This window comes from Mugil cephalus, chromosome 23 (assembly GCF_022458985.1).
Source record: "Mugil cephalus isolate CIBA_MC_2020 chromosome 23, CIBA_Mcephalus_1.1, whole genome shotgun sequence".
NCBI lineage: Eukaryota > Metazoa > Chordata > Actinopteri > Mugiliformes > Mugilidae > Mugil > Mugil cephalus.
Genome location: NC_061792.1, coordinates 15,798,219 through 15,813,684, shown reverse-complemented (window position 1 = coordinate 15,813,684; position 15,466 = coordinate 15,798,219). Strand labels below are relative to the sequence as shown.

The 15,466-nt window shown below is 48.2% G+C and overlaps 3 protein-coding genes across 3 annotated transcripts; 1 reads left to right on the top strand and 2 right to left on the bottom strand.

The window, feature by feature from the left end:
• Positions 1-70: 70 nt before the first annotated feature.
• On the bottom strand, positions 71-4,598 carry LOC125000676 (E3 ubiquitin-protein ligase CIP8-like). The gene is made up of 4 exons (XM_047576296.1): positions 2,993-4,598; positions 1,714-1,941; positions 533-631; positions 71-335 (listed from the first exon to the last, which is right to left on the bottom strand). The coding sequence occupies exons 1-4, from the start codon at positions 3,290-3,292 to the stop codon at positions 228-230; spliced, it is 735 nt and encodes a 244-aa protein (XP_047432252.1). The 5' UTR covers positions 3,293-4,598; the 3' UTR covers positions 71-227.
• Positions 4,599-4,850: 252 nt separating this feature from the next.
• f2 (coagulation factor II (thrombin)) lies at positions 4,851-9,631 on the top strand. Its single transcript, XM_047576245.1, has 15 exons — positions 4,851-5,025; positions 5,135-5,215; positions 5,313-5,392; positions 5,482-5,506; positions 5,840-5,905; positions 6,006-6,114; positions 6,466-6,602; positions 6,679-6,972; positions 7,095-7,211; positions 7,313-7,439; positions 8,305-8,472; positions 8,548-8,721; positions 8,947-9,125; positions 9,231-9,301; positions 9,421-9,631. The coding sequence occupies exons 1-15, from the start codon at positions 4,953-4,955 to the stop codon at positions 9,574-9,576; spliced, it is 1,857 nt and encodes a 618-aa protein (XP_047432201.1). The 5' UTR covers positions 4,851-4,952; the 3' UTR covers positions 9,577-9,631.
• A 159-nt stretch (positions 9,632-9,790) lies between these two features.
• On the bottom strand, positions 9,791-14,944 carry LOC125000645 (zinc finger protein 569-like). Its single transcript, XM_047576243.1, has 13 exons — positions 14,811-14,944; positions 13,568-13,788; positions 13,439-13,495; positions 13,237-13,347; positions 13,069-13,167; positions 12,864-12,987; positions 12,638-12,796; positions 12,325-12,505; positions 12,204-12,250; positions 11,946-12,058; positions 11,317-11,875; positions 10,623-11,078; positions 9,791-10,542 (listed from the first exon to the last, which is right to left on the bottom strand). Exons 1-13 carry the CDS (start codon positions 14,812-14,814, stop codon positions 10,328-10,330), a joined length of 2,346 nt encoding a protein of 781 aa, XP_047432199.1. The 5' UTR covers positions 14,815-14,944; the 3' UTR covers positions 9,791-10,327.
• Positions 14,945-15,466: the final 522 nt, after the last annotated feature.

The window sequence follows — 15,466 nt, the reverse complement described above, 5'->3', positions numbered from 1 at the left end:
TGACATGGTGTAGAATTTGTTGTGGTGCACAGGTATATATTTACAGAGGGACGACACAGCCTGATGACAGTTTTTCAGATCTTTTATTTACAGGAGACATTTCCAAGAAGAAGAAACTGTGAAGACAGTGAGTGAGGTTACTGTGGTTTCATCAGAACAACCAGCTCTTAAATGCTCCAGCCTCCAGCCCAGTTCTGGTCCAGGATGGGGGGCGGTGGTTGGGGGTCTCAGGGGACTTTGAGTCCTGTGGAGTTCCAGCAGACGGACTGTGACATGGACACCTCAACGTGACACGTCGGACAGGACTGTTTCCTCCACAACCACTCCTCTATACACTGCAGACAAATGAAACACGGATCAGAACCAGGACCAGAACCATGAGGCACAGCAGACCAGCAGCTTCAGTGGTTAAATCCACATTACCTATAACACCTATAACCCGCCACCTCCTCCACATCATCAATCCCACCAACAATCAGACGTTTTATCATGATCCCTATTTGATGGAGCAGCTGCTTCCTGGATGTGTTACCTCTCTGTGGAAGGTGTGTGTACACGGCAGCTCTCTGGTTCCACCGGATCCTCCGTTCAGGTCCTTGTGACAGATCAGACAAACGCTGTAGGCGTCGCTCTGAAACACAAAGGCTGCCAAAGCTCAGCTACAACATCTACAAAGTTATGTAAAGTAAAGTAGCTGTTAAATTAAAATAGATAAACTATAAGTAACAGTGATGTTAAAATAAAATAAAGAAACTTTACGTAAAATAAAAGAAACGTAAAGTAGATGTTAAAGTAAGTAACATCTATAGCCAAGATGCTAAAGTAAAATAGATAAACTCTATGTAAAGAAAAGTTGATGTTAAAGTAAAATAAAGTAACTTTATGTAAAGTAACTTTGTGTAAAAGTAACACTGTACCCAATAAGTTGTTGTAAGTTATAAATAGTAAACATATAAATTATGGTTAAAATAAAGTAAGCTTTAGTAAAGTGAATTTGATGTGAAAATAAAATAAAGTTGCTTTTAAATTAAAAGATAAACCCGTAAGCTGTAAAATAAAGTAGCTTTACCTAAAGTGAATAAAGTTGATGTTAAAATAAAATAAAGTGACTTTAAAGTAAAGTCAAGTCAAGTCTGTGGTAAAACTATGCTGTTAATAAAGTTGATGCTAAAGTAAAGTAACTTAACTTTATGTAAAGTATCTTCATGTAAAGTTAAGTTGATGCTAAATTAAAATAGATAAACACTACGTAAAGTTGATGGTAAAATAAAGTAGCTTTACCTAAAGTATTTAATGAAGTTGCTGATCTAAATAATATAAAATAGAGTAAAGAACGTAAAGTTGAGGGTAAAATAAAATAGCTTAACCTAAAGTGAATAAAGTAAAGTAAAGTAAAGTAAAGTAAAGTAAAGTAAAGTAAAGTAAAGTAAAGTAAAGTAGTCGGTAAACCATGCGTAAGTAAAGTTGATGGTTAGTAAATGTAAAACTTAAAGTTATGTAAAAGTATCTCGTGTAAAGTAAGTAATGTAAAGTAAGAAATAAGTAAACTAAAGTAAAGTACATTGTACCAAAAAGTAAGTAAGTAAAGTAAAGTAAAGTAAAGTAAAGTAAAGTAAAGTAAAGTAAAGTAAAGTAACATATCGTAGCCACAGAAAGTAAAGTAAAGTAAAGTAAAGTAAAGTAAAGTAAAGTAAAGTAGTCGTGTACACCCACCAGAGACATGACGTTGCGCCTCCTGAACTGCGCCCGCCTCTCGGGGGGCACGGCCTCAGGGATTGTGGGTATCAAAGACGTCCTCCGCTCCACTGGAGGGGGGGCGTCGGCCTCCTGTGGTGAGGGGAGGAGGCGTCGGGAGGAGGAGCGACGCAACAGGACCCTCGCCGTCACCGGAGCCCGAGTGGACGAGTGGAGACGAGACAGCTGCATGGCTGAGAGGGCGGCCTGGACACAGAGACCAGCTTTGAGTCAAGTTCCTCCTCTGGGGTTTAGTTCCTGGCTGCTCTCTGATCCCGTTAATTAAAAGCCTCATTAGTGGCTCGGAGCTGACGAGCATCTTCTCTGAGCTGCAGCTAAAAATGGATGAAGAGAAGGTTTCCCTCCTTCTCTGGGACCCCGTCTGAGCTGAATGAATAACCTCTCATCCTACCAGGGACCACTCTTCACAGCTAGGACGTCAAAATGAACACATTAATTAATCTGATTAATCCATCAACACCATTAATGTGATTAATGATCTGAACCCAGAACGACTGTGAACGCATCTCAGTTTGTCCAAGTAGCGTTAGCGTTAGCACCAGCTAGTGACAGGCAGCAGAACCAACCCATAAAGATGGAAGACGCTAAACAGCACGTTGGTCCTCTCCATGGGACATTTGAGGACAAAGACACCAAGAGGGACCAGTGGAGACACATAAAGTATTATGTCCTCAGTACAATCAGTTCTTCCCCAAATATAAAGTGCTTTGTCTCAACGTGGCTCAGATTTCATGGCTTCATTAACATTAGCTTCTTCCTTTAAACGCAGCTTTCTTTTTGCTTGGAGTCTGGGACTGAGGGCTGAGACAACCCAGGACAGAGTGGTATCAAAGCTTCACCTCATCTAGAAAAAAAATAACTTCAGGTAACACATAAATGGCTACTATGCTAACTGTACTCAGCGTTTGTGTGTTGAACACTTTGAAATCCTTTGAATGGAGAGGAGTGGTGACATTTAAACAACTGTTTTCTATTTGCATGATTAATGGTAAGTTAAGTAAAAAAAATGAAAAATGGTATCGTTTTAAGGGTACTGGTATCGGCACTGGTATCAACCTTTTTTTTTATTTTTTTAAACGATACCCAGCCCTACTGGGACCCTTCTCATTGGCTCACTTACCGTTTCCCTTTTCATTTTTCAAAATAAGATACCCCAGAAAGGCACTTGAAAGGAAAAGCACTAGTATTACTTTGACCCCTGGTCTGTGCTTGGTTACGGTTTTAACGCTGGACTTACCGGACTTGGTAGCGAAGCTCGGCGGTCGAGCTTCATCTGAAGCGTCGGTTCTACGCCGCCCCTGCTCTTAGGCATTCCTCCCTCTGACTCCCCTTCCTCCTCCTTCTCCTCCTCCCCCTTCTCGCTCGTCTTCTTCAGTCTTTCTCCGCCTCTGTACTGCTGCATCCAAGCGTTGAAGACCCGAGCATCCTCCTCCTCCTCCTCCTCCTCCTCTTCCTCCTCCTCCTCCTCCTCTGCTCTCAGAGGAATCGGGTCTTCTGTCTCTGAAAATACGTCGACTTCTTCTCCGTCTGGATCCATGTCTGTGTCGCTAACAGCTACAGCTAATTTATTGCTTGCTAACTTTAAAACAGTGAATTATTATTTTTCATACACTTATTCATTCTTCTGAATCATAACACAAATAAACTTCCATTGAAACTAATTTATAATCAACAACGATGCTAATTAAATTGCTAGGAGTTGCTACTGCAAGGCTAGGCTATATTATTGCTAGCTAAGATTGTAAAACACCTAATTTACAGTGTAAAACCTGCTTAATTGACAAACAGGTTAGGTAGTAAAGCTAAGTACGAAGCTAGGCTATATTAAGATTAGCTGACTGAACTGCAAAATTTCTAGTTAGATTATGCTAGCTAGATTATAACTAAGCTCTGTAATACAAGGCTAACCCAAATATCAAATGGGGTTATCTTATAAGTGGTTTTTAGTTACAAAGCTATTTAATAAGCTAGGCATTGTTAGTGCTAGCTACACATTCCTAGTAAGGCTAACTCACAGTTGTGTAAAACGAGGTTATCTTATAAACAGGCTAAGTTACAAATCTATGTCGGAAGCTAGGCTGTGTTTATGCTAGCTAATTAAACTGCTAGATGCTGGTACTTCAAGGCTAGGCTAAATTATTGCTAGCTAGATTGTAACTTGGCTTTGTAGTACAAGGCCAACCCAAAGTTCTGTTAAATGAGGTTAGCTTATAAACAGACTAAGTTACAAAGCTGAGTAAGAAGCTAGGCTACATTAAGGTTAGCTAATTGATCTGCTAAATGAAGAGGAATCAGACTAGGCTAAAATATTCGTAGCTCGTAAAACTGTTATGTTAAACGACTCATAAACAGGCTAGTTACAAAGCTAAGTAAGAAGTTCGGCTACGTTAATGCTAGCTATTTAAAGTGCTAGATGAAGCTACAGTCAGAGTAGGCTAAGGTACTGCAGCTACAGGTAGGTTCAGTTACAGATAGTTATGAATGCGTCGTAGCAGATGAGCCAGTTAGCATTTAGCAGAGTAGGCTAGCTGAGGATGAGGATGAGGAGGTGGTTGGAAAAATCTCAGGTTGCTGCAGGTCCGTGGAAACCGTCCAAAATCCTTCCTCCTGCGCCGGTCGAGGTTTCTTCTCGTCCCTGTTTGTGGTCGGTGCCCTGGTTTCTGCTGTTAATCCATTTAGAGGAGGAGGAGCAGGAGGAGCAGGAGGAGCAGGAGGAGGGATTACAGCTGCTTAGTGTGGAGCAGGTGTCGCCTCCTTCATTTACGCTGGAACTGATCTGATAAACCCTGTAAACACCTTCCACTGCTCCTCTGATCTCAAGGATTTAGCCTCCAGGGGGCAGGTTCATGGGGTGGGGGGGGTGACCACCAGGGGGCAGGTTCATGGGGTGGGGGCGACCACCAGGGGGCAGGTTCATGGGGTGGGGGGATAAACGTTTAAACTCTGAGGATTATTGCTGTGACAGACTTTCACCTCAGTATCAGGGGTGGGGGGATAAATATTTGATTGCGTCACGGTAAACATGTCCCACTCATCGGCCTTTGACCCCCCGGTCAATACCCCCAACCAGCCCCATAACCGACCCCCCCCGAAAACCAAAGAGATTGGAGACAGAGACAGGCACAGGCTGAAGACTGCTGGATCTGGATCTGAGGTTCTGAGGTTCTGAGGTGGTTCTTGTTCTGGGGTTCTGGATCATGGTGGACCCGACGTCTAAACCAGCTGCTGTTCTGCTGCTGTTCCTGCTGCACATCTGTGCAGCTAACCACGGTACCAGCTTCTCCTTTCAAGTGACGCTGGTTCAGGTTCTAGGTTCTAGACACGTTGCTTCTGGACCTGAAACTGGTTTCACATTGATTCTCTTCTCCTCTATCTCCAGTTTTTCTCAACAGCCAGTTGGCGTCACAGGTTCTGGTGCGGAACCGACGGGCCAACCAGTTATTTGAGGAGATGAAACCAGGTAAGATGTCAAGAAGGTCTGATTCTGACCCGATTCTGCCCTGAATGTCTGGTTGTGACCCGTTAAAATGACCCATCGATGGCCCGTGTCTCCTCAGGGAACCTGGAGAGGGAGTGCGTGGAGGAAATCTGCGACCACGAAGAAGCCCGAGAGGTTTTCGAGCAGCCCGATAAAACCGTAGGGGTTCATGTTCACTCTGACGTTTATAGAAAAATAACTGAGATCAGGTCAAAGTCTAACCACAAAACCAACTCTGTTCCCTTCAGGAAACCTTCTGGAAGAAATACCTGGGTGAGTAGAATGAGATTAGCTTAGCTTAGCTCGCATTCCTCCAATGACTTCTTCTTCTGCATCTGTGGTCATTTAATAAGGAACCAACTGGAAAAGGGTTAATGACTGCATCAGTTCTCCAGGACAGGCTCAGCTTAGCTTAGCATAGCATAGACTAGCTTAGCCTGCAGCTGAGGTGTGTGTGATGTGAGCGTTGGATGTACGTAGCAGTGTTTGTTTGAGTAGAGTTTATTCAGCTGCACAAACACGAACAAAGTCCAGGACACAGCGAGGACACAAACATCTGACACCACGTCTGTCCCCCGTGTCCCTGTGTCCATCTGTGCTCTCCAGACTGTCAAGGAACTCAGCTGACGAGAACAGAGCAGACCATCTTCCTGGTGAGACAGTGTATAGAAGGTAAATGAGACAAGAGAGTGGACGTTGAACACGTGTTCTCATTTTTGCAAACATTGGACATGTGTCCTCATTTTGACTAACGTTGGACACATGTCCTCAGGTCAATGTGTCTCTGGTCAGGGATTCAACTACCAGGGAGACGTCAACATCACCAAATCAGGACGACCATGTCAACACTGGAGATACAGCTTCCCCCATCCCATCAGCAGGTAGCAGCAGGCTAATGAGGAGCTAACAGCTAGCTAACAGGGAACTAACAAAGAGCTAACAGATAACAGTGAACTAACAGGCAGTTAACAGAAAGCTAACAGAGAGCTAACTAACAGCCAGCTAACAGGGAGCTAACAGATGTAAGTAACTGCAAGTAACTGCTATCAACCAGCTAAATGCTAACAGGGAGCTAAGAGTGAGCTCACAGCTAACAGAGAGCTAACTAACAGCTAACAACCTGCTAAAAGCTAACAGAATGCTAACAACATGCTAACAACCAGCTAAAAGCCAGCAAATACACAGCTAACAGCAAGCTAACAGCTAGCGGTTCCTGGTGTTTCTTCATCCAGGGAGTTCAACGTTTCTGAGCCCGGCAGCATCCTGAAGGAGAACTTCTGCAGGAACCCTGACGCCCGCTCAGACGGACCCTGGTGCTTCACCCAAGACCCCACGGTCCAGAAAGAGTCCTGCAGGGTCCCCAGATGTGGCACGTATCAGATCCAGAACCAACTGAACCCAATGTTAGCTGGTGTCTAATGGACGCAGTGTGCTTCTCCTTCCAGGTGAGGACTTTGTCCCCCCCACCTTGGCCCCCAAACCGGTCCAAACCGGAACCTGTTTGCCCAGTTATGGCATAGACTACGTCGGGGACCTCAGCGTTACCTTAGGGGGACACACCTGTCTAGAGTGGACGTCTCCAGAGGCGACGTCTCTCAGTGCAGACAAGGAGTTCATCCCTGAGGTTTCTCTGCAGGCCAACAAGTGCAGGAACCCGGACAACGACCCCGAGGGCCCCTGGTGCTACGTACACGTCTCTGGGAACATCACCGTGGACTACTGTGACCTGGAGCTGTGTGGTAGAGGACATCAGCCGTCCACCTTTCTCTAACCTGTGTCTTACCTGTCCACCTGCTTCCTACTGGTCCACCTGTCCACTTGTCTCTTACCTGTCTCTTACCTGTCAACCTGTGTGTCCTAGATGACCCTGTGGTTGGTGGACAGGAGACGACGGAGACAGAGGGCATGGAGCGCTCCGTCCTGGGTCCAGCTAAAAAAATGTTTTTCAGCCCTCGTACCTTTGGACAAGGAGAGAGTGGTGAGTGTCCTCCTTGTCCTCCATGGAGACGTGTCTTCAGTGTCCTCCATCGTCTGGTCTGTCCGGTCAGTGACTAATGACTGTCTCCCTGACGTCTCTAGATTGTGGACAGCGTCCCCTGTTTGAAAAGGTGGGCAAGAAAGACTCGAAGGAGGACGAGCTGGTGGACTCATACAGGGAGAAACGTATCGTCGGGGGCGACGATGCCGAAGTGGCTTCAGCACCATGGTAACCAGGACTCCACCAATCAGCACCAGAGCCGTATATATTAGAGAGTCTGTCCAACCAGGGAACAGAGCGTCTGATCTGTCCCTCTATGCTGATTGGTTCTGAGCTGGTCACGTGTTTCATAGGCGCCATGTTAGATACAACCAATATTCACCCATAGAGAAGTGGCAATAACAGAGGATGAAGTTGGATTAAAAGTTAAAATAAGCCACAGTGCTCAGCCTACGGCTCCAGCACAGGATCATGCTAGCCTTACGCTAGCCTTATGCTAGCTAGTTATCTAGCCTAAGGCTTAGAAAAATAGCAGCTAGCGTCATATATACTGTGGAACCCATGTGTTCATGTAGTTTATGTCCATGCAGATAGCAGTTATCATGGCTAGCATGCTGATGCTATAATGATAATACTAAATAACAGTAAATAACAGTAAGACTGGTTTAATTTCACTACTTCTGAGTATTTATAATTTTGAACCTTTTAACGGTGATGGATGAACACGGAGACTGAGGAGAAGGTAAACACAGCTCCATGACTGATGAGGTGATTGGGCTACAAAGCATTTTACGTTTAACATATTTAAAGGAAGTAGACGCTGGGATATTTAAGTGACATATTGACAGACGTTGGTAATAACATTTATAGGCCTGTTATTGGTGAAAATAAGACATTTATTTAAACACACACTGTAGAATCTAACATCTGATGTAGCAAACATGGCGCCCGTGATTTGAGTCGGACAGATTCTCTCTAATATACAGCTCTGGTCAGCACCATGGTAACCACGAGTACCTGTCCACCTGTCTCTTACCTGTCTCCTACCTGTGTCTTACCCGGGACGTGGACTGACCCTGTCTTTGGTCTGAAGGCAGGTGATGTTGTACAAGCGAAGGCCCCAGGAGCTGCTGTGTGGAGCCAGTCTGGTCAGTGATCAGTGGATCGTCACGGCGGCTCACTGCATCCTCTACCCGCCCTGGAACAAGAACTTCACCGCCGACGACATCCTGGTCCGCCTGGGGAAACACTACCGAGCCAAGTAGGACGTCCTTCCTTGTCCCGGTGAGTTCTCTGATAACACTCCTGCCCACTGATGAGGACGTCTTTCGTCCAGGTTTGAACGCGGCACAGAGAAGATCGTAGCCATTGACGAGATCATCGTGCACCCGAAGTACAACTGGAAGGAGAATCTGAACCGTGACATCGCTCTGCTGCACATGAGACGGCCAATCGAGTTCTCCGATGAGATCCACCCGGTCTGCCTGCCCAGCAAGAAGGTCGCCAGGACGTAAGACAAACGTTCTCTGTCCCCTAATTTCACCAGGATGGTCAAAGAGGACAAGGATTCAGGATCCATTACAGAAGACAAGTTGTGCTTTGTACCAAATACTAGTTTGCTTTGCAAGAAAGGCCAGGAGGACTAGTATTACCTGAGGAGGCTCCAGCTTCACTGATCTTGTTAATTCGTGTCCACTACCGGTCTCTTACCTCCATGTCCATTTCCCATTTCCAGGCTGATGTCCGAGGGTTTTAAGGGCAGAGTGACCGGCTGGGGGAACCTGAAGGAAACCTGGAACCCTGCACAGAGAAACCTCCCCACCGTCCTCCAGCAAATCCACCTACCAATCGTGGAACAGGACACCTGCCGCGCATCCACATCTGTCAGGATCACTGATAACATGTTCTGTGCCGGTAATGTCTCATCTTCTACCTGTCTCTTACCTGTCCACCTGTTTCTGTCCACCTGTCTCTTACCTGTCCACCTGTCTCTTACCTGTCCACCTGTCTCTGTTGCAGGTCATAAACCAGGTGCCAGCGAACGAGGTGACGCCTGTGAGGGAGACAGCGGTGGACCATTTGTGATGAAGGTGAGAGCAATAACACACACGATAAAAACCTCTGTGATGTCGTTTGTGTTTATTAGTTTTTACTTTTATTGGAAACACGTTGAACGAGTTGTGAAATCTAAACGTCCTCGTCTGTTCAGTACCCGGCTGAAAACCGCTGGTACCAGATCGGCATCGTGTCGTGGGGCGAGGGCTGCGACCGCGACGGGAAGTATGGCTTCTACACCCACCTGTTCAGGATGACCCGGTGGATGAGGAAAGTCATTGAAAAGACGGGAACCGACGACGACGACTAGACAGTGTTCTCCCTGTCACGCAGGACCATGATAATAAAGTTTGTTCAAATCCCGACAGCCTTTGGTCTGGTCTGATTAACGTCTGCACACGTCACACAGGAACACTGCCAGGGTTTCTCTGGATCGGACATGATGCCGAACACATGCAGGACACCTAGGGTCAGACCTCAGGGTGAGACCTCAGGGTGAGATCTCAGGGTGAGACCTCAGGGTGAGACCTCAGGGTGAGATCTCAGGGTCAGACCTCAGGGTCAGACCTCAGGGTGAGATCTCAGGGTCAGACCTCAGGGTAAGACCTCAGGGTAAGACCTCAGGGTGAGACCTCAGGGTAAGACCTCAGGGTGAGATCTCAGGGTAAGACCTCGGGGTGAGACAACAGGGTAAGACCTCAGGGTGAGACCTCAGGGTAAGACCTCGGGGTGAGACCTCAGGGTAAGACCTCAGGGTAAGACCTCGGGGTGAGACCTCAGGGTAAGACCTCAGGGTGAGACCTCAGGGTGAGATCTCAGGGTAAGACCTCAGGGTGAGACCTCAGGGTGAGATCTCAGGGTCAGACCTCAGGGTAAGACCTCAGGGTCAGACCTCAGGGTGAGACCTCAGGGTGAGACCTCAGGGTGAGACCTCGGGGTGAGACCTCAGGGTGAGACCTCAGGGTGAGACCTCAGGGTGAGATCTCAGGGTCAGACCTCAGGGTACGAGCCTGGGGTAAGACTCGGATATGTTACATTCATACGTGTCACAGATAAATCATTCATGAAGCAGGTGATGGGTCATCTCCACCGGTCTCTCCGTCGGCCGTCCCATGTGTCAGTAGGTGTCTGTTCAGGTGAGTTTTGCGGGTGTAGCTCTTGGGACAGTAGGTGCAGGCGTAGGGACGGACGCTGCTGTGGGACAACATGTGCTTCTTCAGGTCAAACTTCCTCCGTAAACATTTACCACATTCTGGACACGAGAACGGCTTCTCACCTGGAACACAGACGCACAGGTGGTTATCTATCTGATCGGATCAGATCGGGACTTCACCGCTCGGGAGCATCCTGTCTTACCGGTGTGGATCCTGCGGTGTTCGGTCAGGTGGCAGGAGATGGAGAAGGCTTTGCCGCAGTCCTGGCAGACGTAGGGCCGTTCTCCAGTGTGAGTCCTCATGTGTTTCTGCAGGTCGCCTCCGGACGGCCAGCCCTTACCGCAAACCGTGCACACGTACGGCCGCTCCCCCGTGTGCCGCCGCACGTGCACATTGAGGCCGGCAAGCGCGGTGAAGTCTTTGGGGCAGTAGGGGCAGCGGTAGGGCCTCTCACCGGTGTGCGTCCTAAGGTGACCCTCCAGGCCATCGCGGGTTTTGAAGCGTTTACCGCACTGAGGACAAAGGAAGCGGCTCTCAGTGGAGTGGCTGGCCTGGTGGGAGTGCAAACCAGTGAGAGAGCCATAAGTCTTGGGGCACTGGTCGCACTGGAATGAGCGGGAGGCGTGAGTTCGCTGGTGGATACGAAGCTGGGTCACTCCTGCAGAAACAAGCATAGGGGCACAGTGTAAAGGCTCAGGGTAAGAGCCAAGAGTATGAGAATAGGGGACACGGCTGGGGTACAAGCCTGGCGTAATCGACCAGAGTAAAGAGCACAGGATAGCACTGAGGAGGCGGCTAAGTAGTTACACAGCTTTAGGCATCATTTAAACTACATGTACCAAGAAACAGATGGGAACCTTGACCCGAGGAGCAGCCCCTCTACCTTGGGCTCTTACCTGAGAAGGTCTGCTCACAGAAGCGACAGCTGTACCGGGGCCGAGCCCCCTCCACCGAGTGGCTCTGCATGTGCCTCAGCAGCTGAGTCTGAGAACTGAAGGTCTGGGAGCACACGGTGCAGCCCAGGTCGGGGGGGCGGTGCTGCAGGCGGTGGGCGTCCCGCTCCTTGGCCGAGTCAAACACCTCATCACACCTGCTACAGGGGAAGCCCTCCCCATCCAGACGGCTCTGGTTCCCATCCAGACGGCTCTGGCCCTCATCCAGATGACTCTGCTTGTGGTTGGTCAGACTGGACAGGTGGTGGAAGTTCTTGCCACACTGGCTGCAGTGGTAGACTGGACGCGCTCGATGACTGCGCCGGTGTGACAGGAGCTCGGCGCCGGTTCTGAAGACGGCGTTGCACTGGAAGCAGGAGTGGGTACCAACAGGACGGGGCTCGGGGGGGGCGGGGTCTACCTGGGTGGGCTGAGGCTCCTCCCCAGTGGGCCGGGGCTCTTCCTCTGTGACCCCAGTTAAGGCGGACCCACAGGACTTGTTGGTGCGTAGGTGTCGGATGACCTGCAGACAATTACGGCTGTTCAAAAGTGTTCACACACTATAACACACACGGTAACACACACACACTCACCTGAGAGCGGTAGATGAAACACCTGGAACACCCGGGACACCTGTGGGCCACACGCTGGGAATTATGAGAAATGCTGTACAGCGCGTTAGCTTGGACCTGAGAGCATGACTCACCTGAACACAAGATAATACACAGTAATACACACCCATACACAGTAATACACATTCTAATACTCACTAATATACACTGCACACACACACACACTATAATACACATGCATATAGTGTGTATTAGTGTGTGTTACAGTGTGTGTGTTACCTGTGTCAGGTGACCCTTGGACCAGGTGTCCAGGTGAGTCTTTCCACCTGATGGGAACAAGGTGAAGATTAGAGCAGTGTTAGGGACAGTGGACGGTCCAGGACACGACAAAGAGTCTCACCTGTCCACCTCCACCTCCACAGGTGTGATAGGACGCTGGACTCTGTCCTCATCAGACGTGTTCAGACCGATCACAGTGTCCTCCTGTTCGTCCTCTGTCGTCACCACCACCTCCACCTTCACCAGCTCCATGTCCAGCTGCAGGGGACGGTCCACGTCAGGGACGGTGTCTGATTGGACATCTGGGTTGGTGGGAGGAGGGTGTGGATTGTTCAGTTTGGTGATGAGGAGGTGGGACCAGACAGAGAGACGAATCTCTTACCCCAGACTCATACCCTGGGCTCGTACCCTGATCTGTTACTCTAGGCTCTTACCCTGGTCTAGCTCCACGTCCAGCTGCAGGGGACAGTCCACGTCAGGGACGGTGTCTGACTGGACGTCTGGGATAGCGGGAGGAGGGTGTGGATTAGTCAGTTTGGTGAGGAGGGGGTGGGACCAGGCGGAGAGGAGGGTCTTCTCAGTGTCACCGCCAACTGAAGGAAACCAAGAGTCAGATGAGTCTGGACCGAGTCAGGTTCTGCTTGGATTCTGGTTCTGTACCTGTGGTCGTAGCTCGTCCCAGTAAACAGCTCTGATTGGTCAGGAGCTGCTTTAGCTCCTCCTCGTCTGTCTGATGAAGACAGTCCTCCAGGTCAGAGTGGGCAGCGTGGAGCCAGGAAGCAGCCTGACAGAGACACAGACAGAGAAGTCAGGAGACGACCAGCTACACGTGCTAACATGCTAACAGGCTAACATGCTGACTGACCTGTTTGAAGTCGGGGGCGGGGAACAGCTGCTCCAACCTAGACAGGAAGTCAGATATGAGGGACTGGAGGGCGGAGTCAAAGCGCTGGTCGAACACTTCCTAGAAGATAAACACAGTGTTGTCGTGGCAACCGTGAAGCATTAAAGGAGATGCTGAATCGACACCAACCAGCAGGAGGCGTCGAGAGTCAACGGGACAGTCTCTGCTCAGAGCTGATAGAGTAGACCGACAAGCATCCAGCTCCTTGTCCAGCTCCTTGTTCAGCTCCTTCTCCACCTCCTGACAGAAAAGACAAACCACTAGAACCACTGTCGGCTATGTTTTGTCTACAGTCTGGTCTCTAAACCGGGACGAGGACGTCCTGCCTCACCATTGCCTTGGAGACGGAGCAGGTCCTGTCCAGGGGATGGAGGTCAGACAGAGCGACCTGGGGAAAGAGACGGTGCGGAGTCATTTAAAAAGCAGGAGGACGAGGAGGACGAGGTCAAAGGTGGCTCACCTTGGCCCTCAGAGCCAGCAGCAGCAGCGTCCTCTGTCTGTCCGTCAAGAGCTGGGGGACAGCCGCCGTTACCAGGGAGACAAAGTCCCCCAGCTCCCCATAATGCTTCACACTTTGCTGCCGTACGATCTGCCACATTGCTGCCGTCAGGAGGCGGAGAGGAGGTACGAGGAGGCGCAGGGAGGACAGGCGGACAGAGGAGGACAAAGGGACAGACGAGGCTGTGGATGAAGACATTCTGACATCAACCAGAGCTCAGTTTCTTTCAGGTGAGTCTGCACCACGTCCCAGCGCGTCCTCAACCCACAACTACTCGTCCCAGAATGCAATTACACGTCCCACCATTCAACGACATGTCCCACAGTTCAGTTACTCGTCCCACAGTTCAACTACTCGTCCCAGAATGCAACTACTCGTCCCAGCATGCAACTACATGTCCCACAATTCAACTACATCTCCCAGAATTCAACTACTCGTCCCACCATTCAACTACATGTCCCACAATTCAACTACTCGTCCCAGCATTCAACTACTCGTCCCAGCATGCAACTACTCGTCCCAGCATTCAACTACACATCGACGGTGTGCAACTACAATGGGTCCCAGCATGCAAATACATGTCCCAATACACAACTACTCATCCCAACATAAACCGTCTGCTGAAATAAAGACTCTTGAGTCAAACCAGATCAACTTTGCTTCCACTGATGAACCAGTTCAACATCTAACCCAGACTCCATTAAAAAAAAACCCTCAGAATTCAAGAAGTGTCTGATCGTTAGAAAACCAGAAATATGTCACTAAGCAGCATTGAAGGTTTTTACTGAAGAAGTTCACATTTGGCTTAAATTCTGGAAGTCTGTAAACTTCCATGTCCTATAAATACAGTATTTGTGGACCGGCTCCATTCCTGCCACTAATAATAACCAATGATGATTTGACGAGAGGTTAACACATCACATTAACATCTGGAATGTTTTAGATAATTATTATTAACATAATCAAACTCTGCTGTGTTGAACTGCCCCGAATTAAAGTGTAACTGCATGTGACTGTAAACCAGCTGTTAGTTTGAGTCCATGAAGCATTTACACCTTTGAAAACGACGCACTTTGTTAAAAATGACGGATTATTACATGGAGTTCGGATCGGACCGCACAAGTGGGGCTAGCTGGCTAATGAAGCTACGGGAATCAGGAAGATTAAAGGGATCAAACGAGACGGGGAACCAGGGGGGACGTACCCATTCCGGACCACAGTCCTCGGATACGAAGTTTAACACAAGCCGCTGAGAACCAGGCTAACTGGACAAGCTAAATGCTATGTTTACGGTCCATAGGGTCCAGCTGCTGGCTCCGCCTCCTTAACCCCGGAAGTTAAAACCAAACGAATTACGTCCGAGTACGCATGCGCATATGAGAAGCGTAACTTGGGTGTTTTTATATGATTATTCTTTTTTTATTATCACAAATGATAATTTTAAAGCACAAATTATGTCTAGTTTAAAGTTGAACTTGACTCAATGAGACGTTGCTTATTAAGAAGTAACTTATATTCACAAAAAACATCAAAACATCTGTTTTGGAACACGAATGACCTGTAATGGAGCTTTGTCTCCATCTGGTGGGGACATGGACGAACTACAGCTGAGCAACATGCTGTCAAAAATAAACATAAATGAAATGCACTGTAAAAGAAAATGAACAGAGATGATACACTGTAAAAATATAAAACCAGGAGCTGCAACAAACAGAAGAGGACATGCACTGTAAAAAAAATCTAAAGATACGCTTGTAAACTACAGTAAACTCAAGATGGACTGTAAGAAAACATACGACCTGGAGATATTCTGTAAAAAATTACCAAGAGCAACGCGGTAAAACAATTAAAGACAAGTTA